Source organism: Plectrocnemia conspersa, unplaced genomic scaffold (assembly GCF_051122295.1).
Source record: "Plectrocnemia conspersa isolate PC_06_02 unplaced genomic scaffold, ASM5112229v1 ptg000013l, whole genome shotgun sequence".
In the NCBI taxonomy this organism is placed as follows: domain Eukaryota; kingdom Metazoa; phylum Arthropoda; class Insecta; order Trichoptera; family Polycentropodidae; genus Plectrocnemia; species Plectrocnemia conspersa.
Window position 1 is genome coordinate 1,482,907 of NW_028277177.1, and position 14,209 is coordinate 1,497,115.

The 14,209-nt window shown below is 32.3% G+C and overlaps 1 protein-coding gene across 1 annotated transcript in view; it reads right to left on the reverse strand.

Moving 5' to 3' along the window:
- Nucleotides 1-5,108: 5,108 nt before the first annotated feature.
- The window catches only part of oys (lysophospholipid acyltransferase 6), a 30,910-nt gene continuing 21,809 nt past the window's right edge, over nt 5,109-14,209 (reverse strand). The window contains exons 2-10 of the mRNA XM_088202191.1: nt 11,597-11,742; nt 11,451-11,528; nt 11,300-11,391; nt 11,125-11,232; nt 10,046-10,303; nt 9,793-9,980; nt 9,435-9,632; nt 9,224-9,366; nt 5,109-5,827 (exon numbers count right to left, since the gene is read on the reverse strand). Of these exons, the coding sequence (XP_088058317.1) occupies nt 5,701-5,827; nt 9,224-9,366; nt 9,435-9,632; nt 9,793-9,980; nt 10,046-10,303; nt 11,125-11,232; nt 11,300-11,391; nt 11,451-11,528; nt 11,597-11,742 (1,338 nt within the window). The 3' untranslated portion in view covers nt 5,109-5,700. The remainder of the gene's footprint in view (nt 5,828-9,223; nt 9,367-9,434; nt 9,633-9,792; nt 9,981-10,045; nt 10,304-11,124; nt 11,233-11,299; nt 11,392-11,450; nt 11,529-11,596; nt 11,743-14,209) is intronic.

Genomic DNA, 14,209 nt, shown 5'->3' on the forward strand with positions numbered 1-14,209 from the left:
TAGTCAAAAAGAGCGACCATAATCGCAACATTTATAACTTGGGCTGTTTGCTGCATCAAAAAATAACTGTAGAAACCCAGCATAAACCAAAAAAGGTACTACAGTGCCATCGTTGCCAAAATTTTGGACACTCTGCTATAAATTGCAGAGCTACTCCAGCATGCGTCAAGTGCGCTGGGAGCCACGTATCACTGGACTGCCCATTTGGGAAAAAAATTGATACCCCGCTGTGCATAAACTGTGGAGGTAACCACTAAGCCAGCTATGCAGGATACATGAAAAACCCTAATAACAAAAAACTTATACAACAGAATAGAAATAAAACAAATAACCTAAAATCTACAAAAGCTTTCACTAACGGGATTTCGTATGCCGAAAGTGTCAATATTGATAATAGTAATAATATCTCTAAACCCATACTTGTAACTAACGATAAACCACTGATGGTAAATTCCACAAACCTACCAAGCGCACCGCCAATGACTTCTCAGAATCACGATAATATCATACAAAAAATTCTTGAAATGCAGAAACAAATACAAATTCAAATGGATTTCATAACAGCTAATCTTTTACCTGGTCTTTAAATGTCTACTAATAATAACTTAAACTCGAACTACGATCGTTTTTTAAAAATTTTAACTTGGAATGCCAATGGAATTCGGGATAAGAAAGGTGAATTTCATCAATTTTTAATTGACCAGAATATTGACATTGCACTCGTTTCCGAAACGCACTTAAAAAACTCGTTAAAAATGAACTTTCCTAATTATAAAACATACCCATCTGATAGGTTGATAGGCGCTGGGGGCGGAACCGCAATATTTATCAAAAACAATATTAAACATCATGAAATTGAAACGGTTAACTATTCCAACTTTGAAGTAACATCATTGGAGATTAAAACTGATAAACAAAACACTATTATTATCCACTCAGTATACACCCCTCCCAAACCCAAGTATCCCATTGGTGATCTACAGAAATTATTTAAATTCAGTAAACCCACATTTGCCGCGGGTGACTTTCACTCTATACATAAAGATTGGAATTGCAGAGCAACAAATGGAAACGGCAGAACATTGAATAGATTTATTAATAATTGCTCATACATTAACTTAGAAATCCCGTGCGCACCGACACATTACTCCACACGTGGGGCATCGGATATATTGGATATCGCAGTTTGTAAAAATTTGCCCGCATGTGAAATTGAGGTTCACAGCACCCTCGCGTCCGACCACAACCCGGTAATATTTTCTCTACCTGTAAACTACGAAAACAAAAATCTAATATCGCACACTAAAAAGATATTATGGGACTTCTTCCCATACTATGTTGACGAATTCGTTCCGGAACCCAACAAGCTTACAAACGAGTCAGAGATAAATGAGGAAATAGATATATTTACAAATACAATTAAACACGCAATGGAACGCTGTACGATTAAAAATAAAATAACTAAAACCGATCCTTTACCGACAGAAATAAAGGAAATGATTAAAATGAAAAATAAAACAAGACGACTCTGGCAAAATAATCACGAAAAATCTGGCAAAAAACGCCTAAACAAACTACAAAAGGAAATTAAAATTGCTATTTATAAGCATTACAATAGTTATTGGGAAAACAAACTAAATGATTTAAAGCCTGAAGACAATTCACTGTGGAACCTTTCAAAGATCTTGCGCCGGGAACCCTCATCAATTAAAAAAATTAAGACTCAATCTGATAAATTTTTATTTGATGTTGAAGATAAGGCTGAAACTATTGCTGATAGTTTGCAAAAGCAATGCACTGTCGACTTAAATAAACTTAAAAATAATTTCAAAACTAACGTAGAAAGACAAGTAAAAAATAACCTATCTAAACCTTTCGACATAACTATTACAATAACAGTTCAAGAATTAGAAAACCTTCTTCTTCGACTTCATAATCGTAAAGCTCCCGGCTGTGACTCTATTCCCAACAAGGCTCTGAAAATTCTTCCACCAAAAGCAATTAGTTATTTATTAAACATAATAAACTCCTCTTTGCCATTACTTTCCAACCGCATGGAAACAGGCTATTGTAATAGTTTTTCGCAAACCGGGCACGGATCCTACACTCCCCTCTAGTTATCGACCTATAAGTCTGCTTCCTGTCGCTAGCAAAATTTATGAAAAAATTATTCAAAATAAACTTCTTGAACATACTATTAAAAATAAAATAATACCGGATCAACAATTTGGATTTAGATTTTAACATTCCTCCACCGACCAACTACATCGAGTTGTTAAACATATCCAAAGGGGCTTCGATAAGAAAATGTCTACTGGAGCCGTTTTTCTGGACATTGCTAAAGCATTTGACCGCGTTTGGCATACAGGCATACTATATAAATTAATTAAACTTAAATTCCCTGCATCACTAGTAAAATTAATACACTCTTTCTTAAACAATAGATCTTTTAAAATTAAAATTGATAATCACCTCTCTAGTCTCAGGTCTTTATTTGCTGGCGTCCCTCAGGGTTCAATTTTGGGTCCACTACTATTTACAATATTTACAAGTGACTTCCCAACTAAACCTAATAGAAATAATATCACTGCCCTCTTCGCAGACGACACTGCAATTCTTTGCTCCTATAAAAATCCACATCGGGCAATTGATAACCTTCAAAAGAGGATTAAAATCATCGACAAATGGTTAGTCACTGCAAATCCGTCAAAAAGTGTCGCAGTAATGTTCTCTCGCAGGAGAAAGAAGGCCTTTGCTGTCGATAAACTTACTAAATTAAAAATGTACAATAACTATTTAAATTGGGAAAATACGGCTAAATACTTGGGTCTTACACTCGATTCAAAACTTTCATGGAAGAGCCATATAGACAAATTAATACTCAAAATTAAAGCCACTAGAGCTAAATTATATCCTCTTTTATGCCGTAATAGTAAACTAAATATTAAAAATAAACTCTTAATATACAAATCGATAATAAGACCTGCCATTGCATATGCATCTCCGGTATGGGGATACATAACCAACTCTCGTAAATATCCAAAAAAACTTCAAGCCCAGCAAAATATTTCATTGAGAATCGTGTCGAATGCTCCTTGGTACGTTCGCAACTCGATATTACATAGGGACTTAAAATAGACACTATCACTAAGCATTTTGAAAAATTAAATAATAAGCATCTCAAACGTATTAGATCTCACCGCAACAAATTGATTGCAAGTTTAGTTAATTAATTGATTGATTGTTTTAATATTGCACTAACATACTAATCTAACACAAAAAAAAAAAAAAAAAAGGTGATGCTTAGATGAAATGTATCCATGTATCCACCAACGATATGTTAAGCAGGCAAGAGACAAAAAGTCTAGGAACTGCTGAATAATAATAGATACTATACTATATACTATTAAGCCGATTTTTTCAATCAGTTTGTGTAGCATCCAAATGGTGCTACATAAACTTTATTTTTCTGGCAGTTTTATACGGTCCAAGACTAGCGTCAACTTTTGAGCAAGCTCTCAAATTGTTGCGCGTAGCATTGATTTGACTAGCGTATTTAGTTGGTCGCTATCAACTTAAGAAGTACAACCATGACTTTCTTCATCTTCATCATTTGATTGCTGTAGGCCGACTCCCCAGACTTTTTGCCTATAGCAAAGCGGTGTTCGCGAACACACATGGTATGCGAATTTAGCGTCAACAATGACTAAATCTAATATTTTAAATTTTTTTAAGAAATAATACTGATTAGGTAAAATTTAAATATAATATTATAATTTTAAAAATACCATTAATCAAAAATGCTCCAGTATGTTACTATTTAATACAATCGATATAAAATTAAATATCACTTTATTATTTAAAATTGGTATTAAATTCAGCTAAATTTGATAGCATTAATAAAATATTTACTATTATACCCGTAACTAACGAAATCGCTCAAACGCTGGGCTATGAGAGGCCGTTGCATCAGAGCCTTAAAAAATGAAAACACGTGAATTATGTTTACACGGCGTCCATTACTGAGGAGCGATAGCGCTGCAACCTGAGAGCGGCGACCGACGTACCCCTACTACCGATCTGCGCGGGAGTCGCGACAGATTGCAACACTATATTACTATATTAACTTTTATTTAGGACGAATTTCTGGTTCAACGTTCTGCTTTAAAAAGATCTCCACAAATAGTAATGAAAGTGCCGTTAAGAAATATATCAATTTATTTCAGATATATTATTATGTATATAAACATTTATGTATACACATGCAGCGTAATTATCCAGTCGCACATGAATCGAGGGTTATTTTGTAATACATATTTTACAAATTCATCAATGTAACGCATACATTAAATTTATATATTCAACAATATTTCAAATTTACATTACAATCTGTATTCAAACAAAAGTTCATAACAGTCAACATTTAAATTTAAAATATTCCACCTGTACGTACACAAATCGCCGTGTACGTTTACAACGATTCAAATTTCATATGGCATATGTTAAATAACTAAAACGTCGGAATGTAGTCGAGAAATGAACGCGCGTTCGGGTCGAAAGTTTCGATGGATTGCTTTAAAAATAATTTTTAAAACCTATAGCACCATTAAAGTCGTTCCGATCGATTCGCCATACATTTGCATGTATACACGAGTAAAAATTGAAAAACAGATTGCTTATGCAACATGTGGAAACGAGTGTGATGGGTCAAACTGATATGCATTTATGAGTGTAAATGCACACATTTCATTAAACTATGTAAAAACCTTAAAACAAAAATATCAACATCAATATTTTCAACAGAAATTATATATCATATATAGACCAAGAAAGACGAATCACAGTGAATATTTAACAATGATTGACTAAAATTATATTCTCTTAATAAAAAATATAAATATTTTTTGTCAGTCTTTCTTGGTCCAATCTGAATGTAAATATTTATGTATTATGCATTTACAAAATGATCAATTGCTCTCTAAACCGCAATACATCGTTGCTTCAGTTCTATCTTGTAACAACGGATCGCCGATGAGTGATCGATATAGCGAGATAGAACAGAAGCAAAGTTACGTACTTCTATAAACATTATTTGATTCTTTTATTAATTTTGTCAGTCTTATTAACAATAGTCTAATTCGAACGTTTAGTATTTATTAATGTATAAAAAACACGCATTAAATATAAAAAATATTAAAAATACAGGGAATATTTGATACAAAATACTTTTCAAAAACGATGCCATTATCGTTATGTATAAAATATAAAATTAAAAAATCTGTTATATGTGCGTCATATATTATATAATATTCGATTATAGACTAAAATTAAAATCATCTGGGATAGTAAAATGGAAGACTACTAACGTATTTGGCATGTAAAAAACACCGTTCTCGCCGTCGACTAGTCTCAGGCGACTCGACGGTGGGTTATATGTAAATCACAACTCTGCTATTGTCGTAATGATCGTTAAAACAAAAAGATATGTACGTACAACATTGCACCACAATCAATTCTGAGCGAAATAATTTTGTTCAAAGCTATATACGTAACACGTACACGTCGAAAGTTTCACCAAAACGGCACGTAAGATCACTTATGTGAACAAACTAACATTTATTTTGTACTTTGTTACTATCTAAATATTATAAAAATTAATACTAAACGTCAGTGAAAAATTAAAATTGCAAAACTCGCTCTCTAGCCAGTTTTAATTTTCCCGTTCTCGTGATGAGCGTCGCCGTTCGATGCCTTCATATGTCTCGGTTTCGACGAAGGGAGAAACAGCGTTCCTAGAGCCACCCAATGTAGACAGAAATACACTTTTCTGAAAGACAAAACAGAAATTAATAAGATAAGACATTAATATTTACTCAAGACGATGTTAAAAAATATATAAAATGCCTCTTTTTGGTTCACTCTTAGCGGCCCAGGTTGTGAAACGTACATTTGCTGTTCAAACCCAAACCTAACCTACACGAATTAACTTAATATTGCTTCATATTTTTACTGATATAACAACGGAATATTGGTCAAAGTATATTCAAACCGAATTCCTGTCAATAGGAGGGCGTAAAAACAGATATCACTTCTCAGAAGTCAAAAATTCACGTCAAAAGCAATAAATTCGTGTCGGCGTCGTTGCAGTGAAGACGCTCGGTAACGAGCGTTCCCACTGCAACGGCAATTGTTTTTTGCGCTTTCCTATTGTTCAAAATTTGGTTTAGATGTGCTTTACACTATTCCCACTCGTAATATTGTTACAAAAAGTCTTAATATAAACTCTAGATCAGGGTTTCCCAAACTTTTTCAGCGACGGAACACTTGGCAAATCCGAAAATTTTGGCGGAACACTTAGCTTATTTTTTAGGCTGGGTAATTCATAATAAAATAAAACATGTTTTTAAAAAAATGTTATTAAATTTATTTAATAAACATAAAAATACAAATAAATAAAACTCCTAATGACTGATGATTTTGGGTTTTTAAATAACAATTTTTTTATATCAGGCACAATTTTGGTTAGTTGTATTTTCATATCTGCCGTGGCGTGGAGTCTATTTCTGTATTTTGTTTTTGTTGCAATATACTTAAAAAATCCCACTTCGCATAAATACGTCGTGAAAAACGGAAGTAAACAAACCAGAACTTGTTTTTACACCTTGGGGAACTCTTCAGTCAGACTCGCCCATAAATTATTTAATGGCTGATATTTTTGTTTCAAATCAGAGTCATTAACTAAATTCTCATAATCCCTTAAGCCCACTGGTTTTACTGTTCCGGAAAATGGATTTCGAACCCAGGAATCGTCCTTACTAGTTTTCGGAAAATATTCCGAAAGAATTATTTTCAAGTAATATAGGTGTTCTAAAAATACTTGTGAAACTTTTTTATCTACTTGAAAATTCAATTAATTTAAACATTCATATCCAATACAGGAAAACAATCAGAATTATTAGATTCAACCGATAAAATCTGAAATTGTAATTTTTTATCAAAAGATTCAATTTTATCTCTCATATTAAAAATTGTAATACTTTTTTCTTCTAATTATAAGCTAACATCATTTCACTTTCTAAAAATATCCTCCAGATATGCAGATGTATCAACCAGGAAGGATTTGTTAAAAATTTTATAAAATGATGTTGCAAATTATTTTGTGCTTTCAAGAAGACTAATATTTAATTCATTTCGAAGTTCATAAAGTCTTAATAGAACTTTTCCTCTGGATAGCCATCTCACTTCAGTATGTAATAAAAGTGCTTCATGTTCACTACCCATTTCATCGCACAAAATTTTAAATAATCTGGATTGAAGTGGTCTAGATTTTACATAGTTTATCATTTTCACGGCTACTTCATAATATTTTTTAAATTTGTGGAAAATTTTTTAGTCAACAGTGCATGCCTATGCAAAATACAGTGACTGCTAGTAGCATATGTAGTCACATAAATAAAATTCGTATAACAAGCACTAATATCGTGTGATTAATTAACAAAAAAAATATTGTTTAAATACGATCAAATTTTAAAGTTAAAAAAAACAACACCGACTTATGAAACTTTTCCCTCCAGATTTTATACACATCAATGTTGAATATTTAACACATATTTTCAAGCTTTTTTATCAGATTTAAGAACAATTTTTATGTATTAGCAAGACTAACAATTTTTTTAATTTACTCTAAATTTTTGTGAAATATCTATTTAGGCTCCACGGAACACCTATTTTGGATCCGCGGAACACCAGTGTTCCGCGGAACATAGTTTGGGAAACCATGCTCTAGATCAGGGTTTCCCAAACTTTTTCAGCGACGGAACACTTGGCAAATCCGAAAACTTTGGCGGAACACTTAGCTTATTTTTTAGGTTGGGTAATTCATAATAGTATAAATAAAAATAAAAAAATGTTAAAAAAGAAATATCATTTATTAAATCAACATAAAAATTCAAATAAATTAAACTCCTAATGACTGATGATTTTGGGGTCTTAAATTACAATTTTTTTTGTATCAGGCAGAATATTGATCAGGTGTATTCTCAGTTTTTGGATTATTTTCTTCTTCGATGATAAATGTATCAGTAGAAGTATTTGGCATTTCTTTCGTCAGATTTCCTGTTTTCAACCAAAGATCCATGGGTAGTTTTTGAATAATATGTAAATTCTGTAATATTTTTTTTTGTCAAAATGGAAAAAAAATCTGTATTATAAGCAACCAGATTAAATTAATGTACAAGAAAATCGATACATTTTTATGCAAATTTTATTTAAATCATTTATATTTCCAAAAGTATACACCCAATCCTGTTTTAACGCAATAAATTACAATAGTTTCAAGCTTTTTTATCAGATTTGTGAACAGTTTTTATGTATTAGCAAGACTAACAATTTTTTTAATATACTCCAAATTTTTGTGAAATATCTATTTAGGCTCCGCGGAACACATATTTTGCACCCGCGGAACACCAGTGTTCCGCGGAACATAGTTTGGGAAACCATGCTCTAGATAATCGACCGTTTTCACAGCGATGGCACAATTTTATTGCTTTTGACCTAGACTGGAAATTCACTATATGGCAACACTGAGCATATTTTTTAAATCATTTTTAATACATAATTAAAATATTTTGCATAAAATATGATTTCAGAAAATATGTCGCAACGGTGGTTAATTAAACATTAACGAGCCAAAAAATGATTTTGTAAAAAGTGTCTTATTTCGGTGGCCGCCACTGTATGTAATATGTATATTGTTACATAATCAATAAACCAGCACAATATATTTATATATCTTTATTTCATATTTATCTGGGGTTGCGAAGAAACTCACAATCATAAATGGGGTCGTGAATGAAAAAAGTTTAAGAAGCGCTGCTCTAAATAAATGATATTTTTGTGGTTAAATTAATTGGACCGCAGTCGATTCAATAAGAAAAAAGTTTCTGTCTGGAAAAGGTTAAGGACGGATTGTCGATTTTCATGAATCATTATTTAAATTGTCAATTTTATTATTATTATATTATAAAAAACGTTTTTTTTTTGAATAAATGTTCCAAAAACAATTTTTTTTTTGAATATTTATTATTTACAAAAAAAAAGATACTAAAATAATATCAGCTTTTGAAAAATATTTGAGGCATTAAGTGGTTAAAAGATTATAGGAATGACAAGACAAAAGTATTCGTATACTATTGCTAGAGACGGAGTCGTAAATCATTCTTACCTATACAAAGCAAAACTGGGAGCAAAATCCAGAAGAATGAATGGCACCGTGGCATAAGTCATGAAGATCCTGGTGCACAAAAACGCCAGAGCATTATACAGCTTGCTACTGGACCATGCGAACGGTTGCGCAAATTTACGGACCTAAAACACCGAACACATAAGAAACTGTCGAGCACGCGATTGAATTTATAATCAGGTTATTTGCGAACCTTTCTGCCTGCTATTGTAAACAGAGCTCCAGTGCCGAACGTCAAGTAATATCCGGGATAGAAGCCGTGCCAAATTGCCGATAATGCATACGTCTTAAACAGATGGCCAGACTTGACGCGCGTGTAAACGACGTTGCGCAACCACGAGTTCGTTCCTGGATTCCAGCGAGCCACTGCATCTCTGAATGTAGTCGAAGTCTGTTGAACGAACATGATTATAATATGGAATTGACGTATGATATATATTTGTCTTAAGAGCTTTTGCACTAAATTTTGAAATGATATGGCTGTAAGAATATCTAGATTTTTATGATAAAGGTTAATTTTTTGTTGAATACATCAACGTTGTAATGATTACCTCAAATGCTATAATATCAACGTTGGTAACTCGGTCCCATTTTCCTGGCGCGGTGTATCCGATGCCAGCGTTATTGCATATGATGTCCGCCAACAACCACGCTAAGTAATATTTACAACGAACGGCCAATGTGGCCACATAACAGAACCATAATAAATAGGCAGCCGACCAGTCGGGCGCAGTCTCTCCTGAAAAACACATGAAAATGTCACCTTCCTGTCGGTACTTGATTCAGTCTGATAACAATCATTACCTGATATGTTACTAAGTGGATATTGTGCGGTTAATACTAAATGTAGACCAGCCGCAGCCATCACACCCAATATTTTAATTCTCACAGCACGTTTTCTGTTCTCTTCGTCGGCCACTTGACCCTCCTGTTGCCTGCCATATATGAAATCCATGTACAGAGGAAAGGAGAGAGCTGGGCCACAGAGCAACGTTTGAAAGGCGAGCGAGTACGAGAAGAATTCTAGCAACGAAGGCGGTTTCGGTAATGCTTCATGACCACCTAAAACAAATCATAATGAATAAATTGTCAGATCAAATATGCACTATACATACATATACACAAAATGTTTAATTATACTAAAAAATATATTAAAAAGATAGCGGGGAAAACCTAAGAGATGTGCACCATTACATTTAAATTTTCGAGCGCTGACATCCTAGCCTCACCGAATAAGAATAACGGATTTAATCGCAACTCTTTAACGCACACTGCATTTACAGATTGTCGACACCACCATCACATATGAAAACGTCCTATAATACGATTAAATTAAAATAATAATGGTTGCAAAGACTATAATAGTTTTATATAAAACTTTAAAATTAAAATTATTTATTCAGTCAGATCCGCCATCTTGTTTCAAAATGGCGGCCTTCAAAAAAAACTAATCGTAACAGTGAGAAATATGTAAAGAATTCAAAAGTGTTTTTTAATTGATATTAAATTCACAGCTTCATTAAAAAATCATAGAGAAAAGTAAATAGGTCATAAACGTTTTAAGGAATATCAGAACTGATATTTCAAAATTCATTATATAATATATAGTTCAAATAAATGTTTATTCATATCTCAAATATACTTATTAAAATAGTGGGTTGTGTAACTCGTTGACTCATTTATGATAAAAGACGATTTGTTTAGCTTTCAATTGACATTTCAATGGCAATTATTCTAGTGTTTACGCGCACCAGTAGTTTACTTAGTGAATGTTTTCTTTACTAACACTTACCGGCAACCTGAATTCACTTGCATGCATGCGCCATTAAAACATAATGAAATCTTCTACATAACAAAGACATAGTAAATCTAAAAGGTTTTACCGTTATCTCTGTTCGGTTCTGTGGCTTTCGATTCGCCATGACCGGCTCTTCCATCTTGTATGCAATAAGCCAAAGAAGTGACTCTTTGCGTGATCACCATGAGTGGACCTGAATCAAACGAACAATAAGACAGGAAACATTTTCTTTAATCTCACGTCAATAGAATGATGATTACCAGTGATGTCCAAGTTGTATGATTCGTCCAGATAGAACTGACGATGAAGATGAATACAAGAAAGATATCCTATCGCCGCGCCCAACACCAAACTTTAATAAAATCATATATGAAATTGCATTTTTACCATTATAAATATATCGATACTAACTTTGCCATGACTCTCTCCGGAGTGGTTTTGATCATCACAAAACACACGATTGGCAGTAGCGCCAAGTGGATTGCTTTCCTGGATTGATCAGAGGGTTGTTTATTTATAACTCTAGTTTGGACGCGATTGATTGCATTCATACTCACTTTCCGAAGCAGAAGTAGCCGCAAGCTATGCCTAAAACCAGGCATATAATGTGACGAACGGTCGGAGACCCTCCCATTGGTCTGAGAGGGCCCCGCATCATTCCAGCGGCTAGGACTGCAAAAATTTGCGTCAGGAGAAAATTTATCTGTAAGCAAATAAATAAAAAATTGATTATAATAAATTACCATTAATGACAAAAAAATAAATCAATCACTTTTTTCTCAAACTGCCAATGTATACACAAATATTATTTAACAAAAAGTAGATTATAATGAGATTTAAACGCAGTTGTTGTTTGAATAATTTAATATATTGATTATATATTTTGGCGATAATGATAGATGTAAGTTCGCGACGATAGTAGAAGAGAGAATGTCATTCGCTTATTCTGACCTTCACTATTTCTTAAAATGATTTTTTTACAAATCAATTAAAATAAATAGAAGGCTAAACCAAGTTTAAAACTAAATATATAAAATATAAATAAATACCATAAACATCCAGATATATGTGTAACACATTTATTAATGGTTTAAGACTTAGCTCAACTTACTATTTGCGCAATAAATAATGTTTTACAGATCATTTGAATTTGATTTTTTAAATAAAGTAAAATATGTTATTATTATATTTTTATTATTTAGTAAATTACAAAAAAAATAGTGGCAAAAGTATGTATTATTTTTTTCTCAATTTAATACAAGTAAAATTGAAATCGCAATTATTTAAAAATATGCATAACATGTATCGTAAGAATCAAAATTTTGATTCTGGATTATGCTGGAGAGTTTCAAAAATATTCTATTATTATAAAAAGCTCAAGGTCCAAATTTTGTTTTATCCAAAGAACTATAATATAAAGAATTTTGATATTAGAATATTCAATTATTCAATATAAAATGGCAGCTTATTAAAAAATAAAATAAAACTCCTAAGCGATATATATAATATTAAAAATGAAATAAAAATAAATAGTAACTCCGTTAACCTTTCCTTCTCTATGATGTGTAACTAGTACACGGATGACGTTTGTGTGCAGGCGTACTAAAGTGAATTATCATTTTTCAGGTATAATTAAATAATTATTATTGGGTATGTTCGAATTTTAATTTTTCTGTGATTTTTAAATTTTGTTTATATTTTTAAAATATCTTCTAATTTTAGAAACAAAATAATAGCTCAAAAAATATTATGACATTACGGACACACGATTTTGTTAAATATTTATATGACACGGATAATGAGAACGAAGACCCAGATTAGGAGGGGAGGGGGGTAAGGTGAAAAAGTTTACCCCCCCCTCAAATTTTGTCAGAAAAATAAGCGTCATTTAATGAAAAACTAAAAATTCTAATGAAATTGAAATATTCAAAAAACGACCATTGACTGGTCAACTTTTACCCCCCCCCTCCCGCTAAAAACTGAAATGACGTCTTGATAATAAACCAAAATTATCTGCTTATCTTTCAAATAAAATTTAAAAAACAGTTGAATATACTTCGAAAAATATATATCATTTCAGTGAAATTATATCGTAATACATTTTCACCGGTAGATACATATTTTTATCAGTGAAAATATTATATATCTGGCAGGTGCTACTTAGATTATATGATTTCCACTTGTTCATACGTAGTGATATGTTACAGTTAGGGATTCCAATCCCGGGCCAAAATTTTAATCCCGGGATTTCGGTATTGCAATTAGTCGATCCCGGGATCCCGGGACCAGTCCCGGGATAATTTTCATGTTATTTGATCGATAAAAATAATTTAAAATGAATAATACAATATTTTTTTACATCCGTTTTTTATAACGTACAATGTATAAAGTACGTATAATTTTAGTCTTGGACTTAAAATAGAAAATAATATAATAAAAATAAAAAAGGGAAGGTCTTATTTATTTATTTGAGAAGATAAAAAATGAACTTTTGACAATGTATGTACATATGTACATTCATAGACACAATTAATGTAAAACATTATTTTGGAAAAAACTCACGAAGTAACATCAAAGCATCAAGCGTTTCATCATTTAGCCTTGATCTGATTTTGGTTCCTAAGCAGCCTGCAGCTGAAAAAGCACGTTCAGACTCACAGCCTCAAAGATTCACAGATGACACGTGCAACTCGCGCAAGTTTGTATACGAAATATAACGATTTTGTCAATAATAATTCGATTGTGCTTGATAAATCAATCAATCCAAAAAATTCGGGATTATGTTTTATAATCCCGGGACTCATCGGGTATTGAAAATCGTTCGGGATCCCGGGATTGGAATCCCTAGTTACAGTGAATCAGTATTTTTCAGTAAAGTTATATTTTCACTAGTGAGTCTAAATACATTTTCACCAGTAGATACGTATTTCTACTAGTGAAAATATTATTAACAGATTAAATTATATGTCGTTCCAGAGTGTCTATGAAACTTAATTTGACAGTTGCAAAACGTTCATTTGCTGTTCAAAGCCAAACCTAACCTAATGAAAATTTTAAAACTAATTATAGTTTTAGAACTTTCATTAGATCAAGTCCAAAATATAAACTAGCCAACTCATCTCGTAGGGGAAAATAAGCGGAGAAGGAGTACAATCAGAAGTAGCATATTG